The 16,016-nt window shown below is 38.2% G+C and overlaps 1 protein-coding gene across 1 annotated transcript; it reads left to right on the top strand.

The window, feature by feature from the left end:
• Positions 1-485: 485 nt before the first annotated feature.
• Positions 486-6,691, top strand: LOC129762102 (heterogeneous nuclear ribonucleoprotein A1-like). Its single transcript, XM_055760089.1, has 5 exons — positions 486-745; positions 1,292-1,766; positions 4,513-5,022; positions 5,079-5,195; positions 5,772-6,691. The coding sequence occupies exons 1-4, from the start codon at positions 692-694 to the stop codon at positions 5,144-5,146; spliced, it is 1,107 nt and encodes a 368-aa protein (XP_055616064.1). The 5' UTR covers positions 486-691; the 3' UTR covers positions 5,147-5,195; positions 5,772-6,691.
• The last annotated feature ends 9,325 nt before the right edge of the window (positions 6,692-16,016 follow it).

Genomic DNA, 16,016 nt, shown 5'->3' with positions numbered 1-16,016 from the left:
AAGTTTGATAATGCATACCGGTTATTGATACTATGGATAACTGCGATGAAATCGGTATCATATCAAATTGGCTGATATCATTGGTTATGTAGGGACCGATACGAGAAGGATTTGCAGTATTTTTAGCGCAAAACATCCTATTCATCGTTTACTTAGTTGAAAAAAAATTAAAGTTACAGTACTTATAACAAGCCATCCCGCGTAATACACATAGCACATTGTAAAATGATGATTTTCTAACCTTATCAGCGTGGAAAGAATACATGAAACCGAAAAACTTGAAGATAAATTCTCATTTTTCTAGAAAATTTGAACGAATTTCATACCAAAAAAAACAAAACATCCTCATTTTACTCGCTGCGCCATCTGATTGTGAATTTAATGTGAAATGTGAGATTATAGAAAAACTGGCAACCCAGGTTGGGTAAAAATCGATGTGTCGTTCTTTTTTCCCCTCTTTTGTTCCGCTTATTTTTGCTTCACTTCGGCTTCAACTTTCGTCCGGTGGGGATCTGCTCGGCAGTTGTTACGGTTAAGGCAGTGCTTGTTCTAAAAGTGAAATTGCAGATTTTCTACAAAGTTTTTCAAAAAAGAATCCATTAAAACTGGTAGTTTTGTGTAATTAAGCTACAAAACAATAGTGAGAGTGTAACTAAATCGAAAGGTACAGAAAAATCCAATTGAACGCATCATGTCCGAGAAGGAGCAACAAAATGGCGATCACCAGAATGGACGTGATGAAGATGTGAGTAATTTACGTTCAATTTTGACTCTGAAAAGCGAATATTGAGGGTACGAATATCGGAATTGTACGGAAGTAAACGTTTTTTCAATTTTTTCTACCGTTAAAATTATATTTCACTGGCGTCAGGTTTCAGCGAAAAAAAAATTAGCCGCCATATTGGAAATTGGTCAAAATCGAAGCGTTGTTTTTTCAGTTGTCCATTTTTTTCAAGTTGCAAAGGAAAGGAGCATCTGCTGTGTGAATTCTGATTCGGAGTTGTAATATGTTAAAATTGCGGTACGTTCTAAACAAAAATATGTATGATGTGTACTCATAAAGTCCACAGCGCAATCAAATCAGGCGGCTTCACATAATCTAGGGATAAATAATTTTTATTAGGAAAGAAATTCGTTTTGTTTTCTTTTATGTAGCCAGTTGACTGCGATGCATTTTTTTTTCCGCGATACACAGAAACTATTGTTTGTGTGCTTAAATTGTTGAAATTCATATGAAATAAATGGGAAATAATGAGTTTCACTAATGATAATTTATTGTTTACTACAACAGGAAATCCGTGAGCCCGAACATCTGCGCAAACTGTTTATTGGGGGTTTGGACTACCGCACAACGGACGAAACATTGAAGGCGTATTTCGAGAAATGGGGCAAAGTCGTGGACGTTGTCGTGATGAAGGATCCGAAAACCAAACGCAGCCGTGGTTTCGGATTTATCACCTACTCAAAACCGTACATGGTTGACGAAGCTCAGGCAAAGAGACCCCACAAAATTGATGGTCGCGTTGTTGAGCCAAAGCGTGCCGTTCCTCGCCAGGACATCAATAGGCCAGAGGCGGGTGCGTCGGTTAAGAAACTGTTCGTCGGTGGCTTGCGGGACGATTTTGACGAAGAGCATCTACGGGATTATTTCAGCACGTTCGGAAATGTGGTCTCGGCCTGTATCGTTACGGATAAGGAAAATGGCAAAAAACGTGGGTTTGGTTTTGTCGAGTTCGACGATTATGACCCGGTGGATAAAATTATCTGTAAGTATTACGTGTTCATTACGACCCATTTGAGAATACCGTCATTCCATGTCAAATCTATATAGTGGTTCTCAGATTTTCGTGAAAATTGGTAGTTTTGTCTCTCAAAAAAAGTTATTGGACCCGTTTTTTTAATTTTTCATTAGGTTGACCATTTCGATAGGGTGGTTCGAAAAATCAAATTTTCTTGTTTTAAAAAAACAATCTTATAAAATCAAAATTTTGAACAACTAAACCGATTCGGGCTCTCAACACATCGGACTCAATACAATTACACTGAGTTCTTTTTTATGCGACAGATGCGAGCGCGCAAAATTAAAATCACTTTAAAAAAATCGCGCAGATGAAACTCGCATAATTTCGAAAAAATCACGTAAAAAAAGATTGGTCCATCACCGGCACGCGTGCTCGTCACAACAACACTTGCAAACGCCCTCGTCCGAAATAAAATCACGCAAAAAAATCGCCTATAAACAGAATCCAGAGTAGTTGGTCTTCTCTGAAAAAACATTGCAAAAAAAAAATTGATTGTATTTGTTTTTTATAGTTCACATGATCTCGGGACCAAGGGCGCTATATATTTTTATATTTTTTTTTTATGAAAGCTGAGAGATTTTTTACGTGACATCCAAGAATCAGAAATATTTTAAATTACACCGACGGTCTGGAAAATCATTTTTCCCGTTTTTCGAAAATTCATAATAATTCATGAATAACATTAAATTGAAGTCAATGAACTAGTCTTTTTGGATAAAAACAGCACTTTCGTTAAAAATGGACTTTTTTTCCAATAGATCTAGTCTAATAGAAATATTGAAAAAAAAAAAATGGAAATATAACTTTGAAAAATCAATTCAAAAATGAAAGAAAATACATCTTTGATTTTTGGATATGTTATGTAAAAAAATCTTAGCTTTCAAGAAAAAATGCAGAAAACTAGAACGCGCTCGATTCCGAGATCATGTGCTCAGTGGTACTCAATATTGTTTTTCAGAGAGGCCACAAACATGTGTTAATCAGTGTCGCGGGTCGCAAAAAAATCATGAAGGGTAGTGTCTAAGACACGGACGCATTGTTAACGATAGAAATTGAAACATGAAACTCTTTCGTATAAACATTTCGTAGCACTGACAAGGGTCAAGGGACTTTCAAAATTCTAATTTGAGCAGATTTTCAAATTGACTCAGAATTAACATGTACTGTCCAGAGCGAAACTGAGTAACGTAGCAATGATCACTGCAAAATATTCTTCGCATTCAGCTTGAAATGAGCTAAACATTGACGCCAGTGAATCACCAATACGGCATTCACTATTTATCTGCTAGCGACCAAAGGCTTTCCAAATGGCCTTTCTCAAGGCCGAATGTTTAGAGTATTTTCCCAAATTGGTATTTTTTAATGCTAATTGCGAATGTGCTGAGGAAGTCTGAGAGTCTGAGAAAACCTGTATAGTTCAAAACATCAATATCAATACGCCAATAAGTTCGATCGAATCCGACGAATGTGTTTCCGGAAGCGAGATGATAAAGTACGTGCTGTAATGAGCTTAACAGCGGTCAACAAGAAGGCACCGATTAATTCATCTCGAATATCGCGTTAATCTTCTAGACCACGGAGTCTCAAACCACTTTGGACAAGAGGCCACTTTTTTTGAATGACAGTTTGCTGTCAACGATTTCCTAGATGTTTGAAAAGCTGATCAAAGGCTAGATATTTTCATATACAGATAGCAAGGCACGAAATCTTCGAAGGTGAAAAATGAAGTAATGCCCCCCGCCATTCTATACACACACATACACATAAAATTCTAGCGCCCGTTTTGTCTTCGCTCGTTCTAAGCTAAGCATAAAAATAACAGCGCGCTCCCATACCAACTGCTCAACAGAGAAAGCAAAGTAGACACCAGATTCGAGCGCGGTATAAATTTGGGTATCTACAACCGGTGTAAGGATACGGTGCAATAAGAATGTTCGAACTTAAAAGTGAACGGTGTTGACAACAAAACATTTCAACTTTGTTTTGGCGCGTGTTGATTCGTCCGGGTGCAGGTGTGCGCAAGGAGTGAGAGTTCATCTGGGTGCAAAAAAAAGTTGCACATCAGCACCGCGTTGCATTCCGAAGACTGGCTGTCCCTATGCCTCGCACAAAGGAAGGTTTGCCTGTACAATCAATAATTACGAAAACAAAATTCGAATTGGCTGCAAGTGTAGTATTCTCTCAAAACATACCTTTAATTTGATATGTCGATCATCTGAATCGATCTAGTAGTTCAAAAGTTATGTGGAAAGTTTTTGAAGAAAGTCATTTTTGGAAGAATAGGAAAGCAATGGACTACCCTAACGGAAAAATAAAAAAAAATCTTATAAGGAACTAAACTACCAATTTTCACGAAAATCGAGAAACACTATATCGGTTTGACATGGAATAGTTGTATATGTATAGGTAAAAAAAACGAATTCTGCAAGGCGTCGTGCACAAATTACGTAACGCGAGAAGGGGGTTCGAGGTTGCGTTACTTACTGTGTGTTAGAGATAGCAAATTGCGTTACGTAGGGGGGGGGGGGGAGTTCCGAAATCCGGATTTTTAGCTTTACGTAATTTGTGCACGACGCCTAACGTAATATCAAGCTTTGTCGATATTATTTCTTTCTTTTGATTGATAAGGGATAGTAGTGATGCAGTGTTATGAAGAATAATCATATTTGCAATTGCGGTAGAACTAACACTGACTTTCTTCTCTCTGCAGTGCAGAAAAGCCACACCATCCAGAATAAAATGTTAGACGTCAAAAAAGCTTTACCCAAACAAGAAATGGATCGTTATAAGAACGAAGCGATCCGCGGCGGAGGTGGAGGCGGCGCCTGGGGTAACCAACCACGTGGTGGAGGTCCAGCGCAGGGTTGGGGCCAGGGTGGTGGTCGCGGAGGCGGTGGCTGGGGACAAAGCCAGCGGGGAGGACAAAATGATTGGGGTAATGGAGGTTTCCAGCAGCAGGGAGGGTTCAATAACGGAGGATATGGTAACGGTGGGGGCTATAATGCGGGTGCCTCCAGCTGGGGTAATCAGGGTGGAAATCCGTGGGATCAAAATTGTGCCCAGCAAGGTTGGGGCCAACAACAGGGCTGGGGTCAAACGGGGGGCGAATTCGGAAACAGCTTCGGTAACAACTATCAGCAGGGTTACAATGCTGGTCCCGTGCGTGCCGGAGGATACAACAACCAGCGATCGGCACCGTACGGTATGGAGTCGTATGACGGTATTTATGATTAATTTACGGCCCTAAGTGCTCAGGGTGTTAATCTATGCTTTTAGGTAACCAAGGCGGATTCGGTGGAAGTAGCGGCGGATATGGTGGTGCCGGTGGAAATCGTCGGTATTAAGCGATTCGGACAACCAAGAGAGGCTGGAACACGAAACGTAATGTGCAAGGTAAATGTCTGGCTAAGTTTAGCCTCTGTTTTAATTTCTGTTTGTTGGGCGATTACAAAATCTTCTATTCTTTCCAATTTTCCGCATCGTCTTACGAATTGTGAATCTTTTACACTTGAACAATTTCAATCTCTTCCAATTTTTGTGTCTGGATGACGGTGTATAGGAGGTATAGTGATAATCGCTCACGATGATAGAAAAGCGCAGGGGTCATTACGCTTCACATCATTCTTTTCAATATATCGTTATCGCGCACAAGAAGACGATTGGTATTGTAATCAATGCAGAAGATTGCAAAGTACTTCGGGCGGAAAGTATGGAGTTGTTTTGTTTTTTGGGCGAATTCCACAAATGATTGTCCTAGATGGTAGAAGGGATTTGTTACTCTCTCTAGTTGCACGATTTTATTTGTTCTATATTCAATCAGTCAGTCTGTACACATACCAATTGAATTCCTTTTGAGTGTATTTTTGTTTCGTCATCGTTTATCTCAAAAAAACATACTTTTCTAGTTTCCCGATAGTTGTTCATATCTAACGCATGATGTATATTTTCTTGATTTTTGCCTTTTATTAGGTGTTACAAAGAAAGAAGAACAGTAAAGTCAGTCGTGTAGACATAGACAGGAATGTAACAGGAGAAAGTGTATGCAAAGATGATGAGCAAAGAGATGACTTTAATAGGCGTGAGGAATGAGGATTGAACCAGAGAATGAGCGCAGGAGTTTTCTCATTCGTATTTTTATTAATATAACCAAGGATATAACAATGAAAAGGAACCACAACAAACACAAGTATATAGACAAATCATTCGAGAGGAAGGAGCAGAAGGCGATTTTTATTGACAGTGAAGAAGAATCTTTAGTGTGAGAAGGAGAGATGAGTGTGTACGGGGAGAAAAGCCAGAAGAGAAAGCGAAAGGAAAAGCCAGCAACGTATATAAACAATCTCAGCGAGCCAACCGAAAATTGAAGGTCGATTCGGTGTAGTAAGAGGACAGCAAGACCAAGCAGGCAAATTTTCTTGGCAAAAGGCAGATTTACATACTGTTCATCAGAGATGTACAAGTCTATTTCCTTCCTAGTCGAGTATCCCTAGTGCAGAAGAACACAACATAATTCCTCCATAGATCTCCATTTCTTCGAGTGCAGAAATCGCGGAATAGAACTTTCCTCGCAGCTTTTCTTCGTGTGCAAGAAAAAAAACAATTTGATTTTTAATGGAACATTTGCAAAAAAAAAAAAAAGAAATATGCAAAACATTAACTTATAGCTCTAGAGTCACTAACGTTAGAATCAGATGAAGAGAAATGAATCCTTGTTTTCTCGTAATATATACAGCGTAATAAAACAAAAAGATTGTAGTAATGATTAGGTATAAAACGAAATTCATAAAATCGTCCATCTTAAAATATATACACTGAACACTAAAATAACCCAGATTTACTAGTGAAATGATGGTAGAACAAAGAAAGGAATTATAGAGGAGTGAAAAATGCATCTGTATATATAATTTCCTAAAGTGGGGTCAACTTTTCTTATATTTTCACACAAACACACACTGAGGGTTTCGTTTATGATTGATAGATTTAATTGTAGCAAAACTTTATTTAGCATTTCGCGACAGATCGTAGCATACGCCAATGTTACATTTGGACTTTTCTGTAGACGTTGAGGGTATAATTTTCCGGCTATTTCATTAGTTGGCCTTCCGTCCTATCCTTGCTATTTTCTACTCTATCTCGTCACCAGAGAGGTCAAAATAGGTGAGCCTAATATGACTCTAGGAGCAAGATTTATGGCAGCAAGATAAAAATTTGTTGATACTATTCCGATCTAGTGTTTGGTAAGAACAAAATCAGATTGAAAGAAAATTCACGAGGAGGAAGGGGAAACCCTGTATCTGTACTAACTTTTAGAGTTAAAGAACGATTTAAGATTTAATCAACTAAATGTTCAAATGATATAGTAAAGGAAAAAAGAATAGTAGAAAAAACCCGAAAAAAACTTGTTTTTCTTTAGCCTTAAGGGATTAGCACTGTTGAAACGAGGACGTGAAGTATATTGTAGTTAAGCGAGCGATATTACAAAGATTCTAGCCTACATTTTTCGTATGTTCGAGCAGAGAGAGTGGAGGTCGCTTCAAATCGCTTTCAAAATAGATAGCTGGATGAGAATGGTAATTCGTGCTCAATGCATAGAATAATAAAATGCATCGGCGCACTTACATTATCAAATTCGGTATAAATAGGACGTAGGAAAATATTGTCATATCGCGAGCAAGCAAACCATATGTCATGACAATTGTCATGCGTAAAGCGAAAACAGAATAGAAACATACGGTATGAGGCATGATGTCGACGCCAACGTCTCTCAGTTTCTATTCTGTTTTCGCATTTTCGCATGACAATTGTCATGACAAATGGTTTGCTTGATCGCGAGTAATGGATTTTTTGGTTTTGTCCTACGCTGGACACATGTACTTTAATTCACGCGTCAATTCAATCAATGATTCTGACAATACTTTTCATTCGAACGCAATATTTGTGTTGTATATTCATCCATGCACTAATCATTTTCCTTTTCTCTTTTATGTTTGTACTCACGATTTGTTTAACGTAGTTCTTATGATGCCTACCGAAGAAATGATTCACATCGATCAACATGATGCTGAGATTACGGTCTAGCAGCTGGTAAGTGCTTTACTCGATTTTTCTGTTGGACTGATCGACGTAAGAACAAAACGAAATATATTTTTTTCCGGAATCAAAGGCACTATATACTCCTAAGAGTTCGTAGAACTAGGGGTTTTCTTTCCAGATTATCCCAGTTCAATGTTCAATGTACAATTGTGTTCTTCTTGTAGAAGAAATCAATTAGAACTGGATGGAAATATACTGTCATCGATTAAACTGAAATATATATTATTTTAAATCCGAAAGTCTCAAACCCTAGACGGTCGATGCGTATAACAGGTGAGTCGAAAAACTCCTATGACATACATAGCGACTGACACCACACAAGCTCGAAACTTCTGAAATCCAAGAGAAAAACTGGGGTCCTAGACTTTCTGAGATCTCGCACAGCACGTAAAAAAGACCGCTATCCAGTCTCGTATCTCAACCAGGGCCTTACAATTTCACTTCAATTGACACACCGTCACTTAATAATGCGCCTATCGCCTTTCAGTTTCATGCAAACTCATGTAGACTGAAAATAGTGCTACCCTCTCTTCACGCTCAACAAAGAGAATATCACTTCATCTTCATACAGTCTCGTTTCAGTTCATGTTCATTTCTTTCATTCTTCACACTGAAGCGAAATTATCAATTTTCCGTCATATGAAAATGGAAGGTCCTTATATCGAATGAAAGCTCGAATCATGTTCACTGAAACTAATGAAAATGACGATGTGAAATGATGCGCAGTATGCCAGCAGGCGTTATCAGTTGTTGTGTAATATGATTACTTGAGATCGCGAACATACACCCCTATTCTACATTCCGCCGGATTTGCATTTCGATCGAAACCATCATTTCGTTCGAGTTATAATTTTATATTCCCTATTTCGAACGTTTTGCCCATGTTGGAAGAGGAACAGATCGAACGAAATGCAAAAACAACTCGAACGGAATACAGAATGGAATTTTATCAAGTAGTTCGAAATATTTCGAATCGATCGAAATACAGAATAGGGCTGATAGTGCAGCTCATCAATAGTCAAGGCCCCTAAGGCAATAAGTCTCCCACGAGGACGCCGGGAAAATTGCAAGGATATCGTTATTGCATTTGACGAAATGTTAAATAAAATTTCGCAAAAGATGGATGTTAGCGTCCGTTACTGGAATGAAACGAAGGGCACGGTGGAATCCAGGTACATTGACTCAGCTTTTCTAAGCACAACGCGTGCACAGGCAAGTTCAATCGAAGGGTTGAATAAATATTTTGAAGCTAATCCTAGTACATTGAATAAAGCGGGTCAAATCATCATGCACGATCCCCATGTTAATTGGAAAGTAAAGAAGCAGTAGGATGAAGAAATCCGTGAAATATGTGGCGACCTCACGATTATAGGCATGATGTGCTCAATTCTGCCAGTACCTTTAGAGTGGTGGCAGAGGCTGTTGAGGATGAATTGCTGTTGTGGAGAAAAATAAAGGGCCTGATTCTCGAAAACACTTCACGGTGGAAACGAAATGAAAGGTACGCCATTGAACTACGTTTTACGAGTTAGTGAAGATAATGATTTTGCAGGCAGAAAGAGTACTTTTCAAATAAAAATCATTAATGAAAATTAACTTCTTCGTATCAAACTGCCGTTCAATGTGAATGGAAAACTTTGTTTTCTTCGTGTGGTATAATAATCTCATACAAAAATTTTATCTGAATATAATTTGATATTATAATGATAAGTTTTAGTGGGAAACTAATTTCGTATCCAGGTGTCGACACCGTAACGTTGTCATCGCGGATACGTTTCATTTCGTTTCCACCGTGAAGTGTATTCGAGAATCAGGCCCAAAGTCTCTGAGGAAACTGATTTTTCGACAGAAATGTAAAGAGCATTTCTTCGAAAAAAAAATCTTTTGTCATATCCCGTGACACTAGATATTTCTTGTTTCGATTCAGCAATTATTGAAAATCGTCCTGATGTTGCAAAAACCGCATGAATTTCACACTAGAACATTTCGTGGAGAAAAGGTAGAATCAGTGCTACCTTTTCTCCAGCTGGGAGCTAGGGCCCAGAAAGGTACAAATACTTGTGGATGCTCAGAAAGAATTATCATTAATTGAGCAGATGAAGTTGATAAGGCAGTTATCAATAAACCAACAAACGAACTTTTTCAAAGGTAATGTTTGTCTGTCAAGTTGTACAATTCATAAAAATGTAACATTTTTCCTGCATATGTGAGTTTTATTTTATTTAACTTTTTTGAATAATTCCGTCTCGTTTTTACAGTTCTTTTGTTTGTTTTACTATATTTCATATTCTCTGTAAATCTTCAACAGAGAAAAAAATGAATTCATCTTGTTTTGCAAATCTGCCAGGAAAACCAGGAATTTCAAAACACAAATCATGTTCCACGAGGCTCTGGCAACCCTATCCCAACCAATGCAAATTGAGCTTAGGCAGCATAAAACAGGGCTCGCGCTTAGGGGGCTCACGTATTGTTTAATGTTTGGAATCATATATGATAATATTTGATTAAGTTGGATAGTTTCCTTTGGAAAGCAATGTTTGGATACTCATCCAGAAGCTTTCTTGGCGATTTGCAATTAAAATCACTGCTGGAGAATCGCGCGGAGCACTTCATTTATAATTTTAGGTTATAATTTCAATGCTCATGATTTTCTATGCTGGCTACAAAAGGGCGGCCATCTCAGCTATCCCTTAAGTTGCCACACTATAAATAAATCGAAGAAAAAGGATATTCCGTGCGAGGCGTTGTACTATAGGTGGACCGCAATGTCAAAATTGCTGTTTGCTCGTGGAAAAATAAATTTGTTTACAAAACAAATCGTATCTTTTACTGAAAAATGCATTGGTTGGCAAAATAGCTGCACGCGCTTTACTGTCGAATCATAACAGTGCAGAAGAAAGTTTTTAGTATATCTTTTCGCTTCTAGTTGCGCAATCAAAGCCTTTCTTTCCAAGCAAAATGTACTTCTATTCGGCTCCCATCGGCGGGGAAAAGAGTACTATCAGCTTATGGTGACGGTGACAAGAAATAACGCTGATTGTGGCTCCACTTATTTCGCTCAGGGAGGAGAATGCTGTGCATATACCTAGTGATGTCTAAATTTTACATTTATTCGATTATCGATTAATCGTTGGGGAATTTTTCAATATTCGATTCATTCGAATAATTGTTTTGACGTAGGACTACGTCTTTCATTTCTATACCGGGGTGTAAAATCAAAGTATCGAAAACGAAAGCGTTACGCCGGAGACCGAGATTTTGAGCGTTAATAGCTCCTAAACAACTGAACGAAATGGTATGATAAACACTTCTTTCGAAAGATAAAATGTCTACGCGTTCTATACTTGTTACTTTCTGATCCAAAAACTTGTTTCAATAGCCTTAAAATTGCTTTCAAAACAGGCTATTGAAATCACCAATCGATATATAAGCGAGCGCCGCTCGGAAATCCACTCAGTTCTAATTGAACAGCGAATGGAGCATGTTGTCGCTGTTGTGGTGAAGCTCTTCGTTTATCATGAAAGCGCGAATGAACGGTGTCACCAAGAGCCTGTTTGTGCACCTTAGGCCAGAAGGGAATCCATCAGGAGGAGAGTGATACCACAAACGGTTCCCTGGGAAGATCTCGAAGCAGCCGCTACATACACACATACACGCGCGGAATTCTTTCCGTTTGGATGCCTGGATTTCTTTCCTGGCGTTTGGATGTTCAGCATCGAGAAAGATCCGGAAAATAATCTGTCAGTTCCTCTGGGAATTTAAAAATACATTCATGTGAAAGAGTTTATTTGAATATTTTCTATCCATGTAACACTGTGACCAAATACATTTGGTTTTATGATTTTTCAATCAATCGCAATTAACAGGATAGCTTCTGAAGATTATTCTTCCCCATCAGTAGGATATTTCCGTATCCAATATTGGATGCATAAAACCTTGTGCCTCCAACGTAATGCTCTCGTTTTCGAAGTCCCCCAAATATTTATTCATTCAGATTCAACTTCAAACAAATGATCTCTAAATCAACGATAGTCCTACGTCACCCTTGCGGTTATACCATAGATATAACCCACTTCCTGTTTTTCAATATTCGATTAATCGAGCGAATATTTATTTTTGTAATAATCACGTATCACGTTGTCATTCTGGTCGCGTGGTCTATCGGGTTGTCGATGTTAGAAGGATGGATATAAAAATGTTCGATTAAAACATTATATAGCCTGATTCTTAACCTAAAAATGCGTCAACCTTGAGAAAGATTCCTTTTTTTATTAATCGCGATTACAGTGGCTATTATTCGATGTATTCATATTTTGATTTAGAATTATTCGATACAAAATTACTCGACGTCTCTACATATACCGGAAAAGAGATTACCAGATCCAGAAGATCCGGAAAGGACCATTACAAGTAATTGGCTAGAGCAAAAGGAGGTTGTGCACTATTTTTCACGAATATATATTTGCTTATTTTTTCCTTCAGTTATTTTCCTCAGCGAGTTGATGTAAAACCATAACCACAAACCCATACAAAAAGTAAATAATTCTGGAATTTACGTCTCACTACTCGTCTCACGTCATGTCCTGAAAGTGTCAAGAACGAAACACCTATCGTTCAGCATCTTGATTCCGTGTAAGTTCTGACAGTTCTCGAATACAAACATTACATAGACACATACAGTATAGCAAGTTCGCAGTTCAACATTGTTCATTCGGTATGATCTGAGAAAATAGTTTACAATTAAGCAACATTCTATTGAAAATTCTGCTATTCCTGAGGACTGAGAACACGACTGTTCTCTGGACCTTTTTACCCCTTAAATGAAGGAAATAAATCACAATACAGTTGTCATCTATTGAAAAATTTTATAAGCAATTTGGCTCATGATATCATGAAATCGTGAGTTATTTAAACATCGTTTTGTTTCTTCATGGTGGCGCATCAGTCACGCAACCGATTTGCACAAAAAAAAATTTCGCATAAAAAATGTCTCACGATACAAAATCTTTATTCTTGAATAAAAAATTATACGAGGTTGTGTCCAAGACACGACCGCATTGTTGACGTAGAACTACGCTGTAGTTGATTTGAAGCCGCTTGTTTATAACTGCGGATATTATTTTATAATACTACGAAAATTTTGAAATAACCATTCTACCAGTTTGGTCGCTCTGTAATGTTTTTTTATTCTAAAATCATTTGACGATAATTGTTTGATGATTCATTCTTGTGCTCGCAGAACAATACATGCTCGAGATAAGCGCAGCTGTCATCCTTAGTGGAGAAAGTTTCGCAACTGGCAAGCGAAACCAAATCACATACAAATTTTCAACACGACATTTATTTTCTTGGTGACTAAATAAACGAAATAAACTCTATCTGTTAATCTCAACAACCTTGAAAAGGGTAGCACTGCTTCATTATAATCAAGATTAGCGCAAATGCAATCCTAGTTGAAAGCAGTTTTGTGACTGGCACGCGAGCCCAAATAAATTAATAACTTAATATAATTTAATGAATAATTTGGTATTCCCCAAATAATTTTTTGGTGCACAACCTTAACACCTGCGTCACCATAGCGTCAATTAAATGTATTTATTACAGGAAACAAACAATGTCAACTGCTTGGAAAAAGGCTGAATATTCGCCTCAGCAGAGATTCATTACTAATACCCTAGCGTAAATATTTCCCCCCGCTATCTCCACACCTTGTTTATATTTATCATTACGACTGCATAATTTGCAACACAAAACAATCGGCAATCATAGCATAAAAAAAAATAGGCGATTGTTGCATCGTTACAGAGCCAATGCACACGGGAGCAGATACAAATGAGGTTTCAGCGTAGCGAAGGTGCACTATTTTTACGTACGGGTTATGAAGCACGCACGTATGCATACAAATATCCATATATCGATGGCTTGAAGCAACTAAATATACACACACTTATCCCCGTTTTGCACTCTTCTCAACAGAAACCTTTTCTGTTAATATTGCCAGTCTAGATTGGCTTAGCTGTCATCCTTTGTGGAGAGAGTTTTCCTACCGTCATGCGAAACCAAATCACTGACAAAATTCCAGAACATTTATTTTCTTGGTGAGCTGACGATAGCCTAGCTTGATGATTCCTCACTCAATTGTGTAGCTCAGAACCATAATGCATTGGCGTCAGTTTGATGCAATGATTGTAATGCTAGAGACATCGAAAGATACCGGAAGTTTGCCTTCCTTCCTTGCTTGAGACTCCAAACAACTTCAATTCATTCGTCTCTAATCTTCAAAAAGGCCCTTGGAAAACTTTTCTTTATCCATAATATGTTAATATGTTATTAAGAAAGTAGTTTTGTGAACTTTTTTTTCGCGGGTGGTGAATACAAAAGTGCGATTTTTCCGATCAAGTGCTTCCGCGAGTGCAATGAAAAAAGTACGCTAAAGTGAAGAAATCATGCAAGGAAACATTTTGGTGCAGTGCAGTAGTTGGCAGTGTACAGCCGAAGAGTCGGTCCATAAATACGTCACCGGGGGCAATAAGTGCAAATTAATGCGAACGATTTCGACAAAGTGAACCCCAAATAGCGGAAAAACATTTCCCAAAGGACTAGCGAGAGTCCGTGTTGCGTGTGAGCAGTTGGTCGTCCGATGACAACAGCAAGGCTCGTTCACAGACTCGGGGAGGCACACGCTGCGAGATTAGTTGCCAAAACTCGGTAAGTTCCATTTGTTTCCTGTCAACTACCAAGAATTTTTTCTATTGCGATCAGTACTTTCTGCTAGTATGTATTTAGGGACCTGATTCTCGCGGCACTTTTGGAGGATCTGCCGCAGTGAAAAATCTGGTCCGTCGTCGAGCAACAACTTCTCACAATTCTACTTACTCTTGGCGATAGACGGCGAAAGAGGATCTGAGACAGGATTTTGTAGGCTTCCTTCAGGATCGTGATTGCAATTCCCGCAATCCAGCTTGTCACCTTTTTTATAGATGGGGCAGATTACTCCGTCCTTTCACTCCTCCGGTAACTGTTCTGTGTCCCAGATTCTGACTATCAACCGTTGTAAGACGAGGCCATCCTTACCAGCTGCTTTGTGGTTCTTTAGCTGATTAACACTTCGACGGCCATGAGTGCCGTACTGCACTCAAAAATTATTCCGCTGGGGCCATGAGTACAGCACTACACACGCGAAATCTTTCCAAGTTTCAAACGTATGCGCTACAGCACACGTTTTACGTTAAAACTAAGGTATTTTCTACTGGTCTCAATACGTAGTAGGACACTTCGATCTCATAGTTTGGCATCACTGCCTGTATTATTATACCAATTACAATTTACCACTGCCCGAAATGCTCCGAAAAGTTTTTATGTCTGGATTGTTTTAATAGAAGACATTTTACGAGTTTCAAATAGTGTTATAAAAAATATGATATGAAAAAATGAATTATTTATAATGATTTTTATCGATATTTTACTCGTTTACCTTGAGTTGAGGCCGCGTGTGCAGTACTACACACGGGTAGTTTTCATAAAAACAAAAATAAAAAATATAAAATTTTATGCTAGACTAGCTGACCCGGCAAACTTCGTCCCGCCCAACATTTGTTTTGACGTAGAACTACGTCTTTCAGGAAGGGTACCAAATCAGAAAACAGGTCACGTTTTTATAAAATGAAGTCAACGTTAATAACTATTTTCACTGTGAACGAATTCTCATGATTTGCATACCAATCGAATCGGAAATTCTCTAAGATTTGTTTGATATACTATACAATTTACAATTCGCTAATCTCTAAACGGTTTAAATTCATGAAAGAATTTTCCTTTTCCCATACATTTGTTCTTCCAATTTGTGTGCTAACCCTACCCGTATTTCGAATGCTTATAACTCGAACATTTCTCAACAGATCGGAAAGATGTTTGCATCAATTGATAAGAAATATTTCTACGCGTCTATCACAATTCATAAAATGTTATTTTTCATGAGATGAACAATTGAATAACTGTAAAATGTCAAACGTTATCTAAACGCCCTGACTGCCAAGTTTTGATTGGCCCGATTAACGGTTTCCCCAACACAGACTTCAAAATCGATGTACCTGTTGAAATCCGCTTTGCAAATATACAGGC

This window comes from Toxorhynchites rutilus, chromosome 1, assembly GCF_029784135.1.
Source record: "Toxorhynchites rutilus septentrionalis strain SRP chromosome 1, ASM2978413v1, whole genome shotgun sequence".
Taxonomy (NCBI): Eukaryota; Metazoa; Arthropoda; class Insecta; order Diptera; family Culicidae; genus Toxorhynchites; species Toxorhynchites rutilus.
This window is presented reverse-complemented; position numbering and strand designations above follow the sequence as displayed.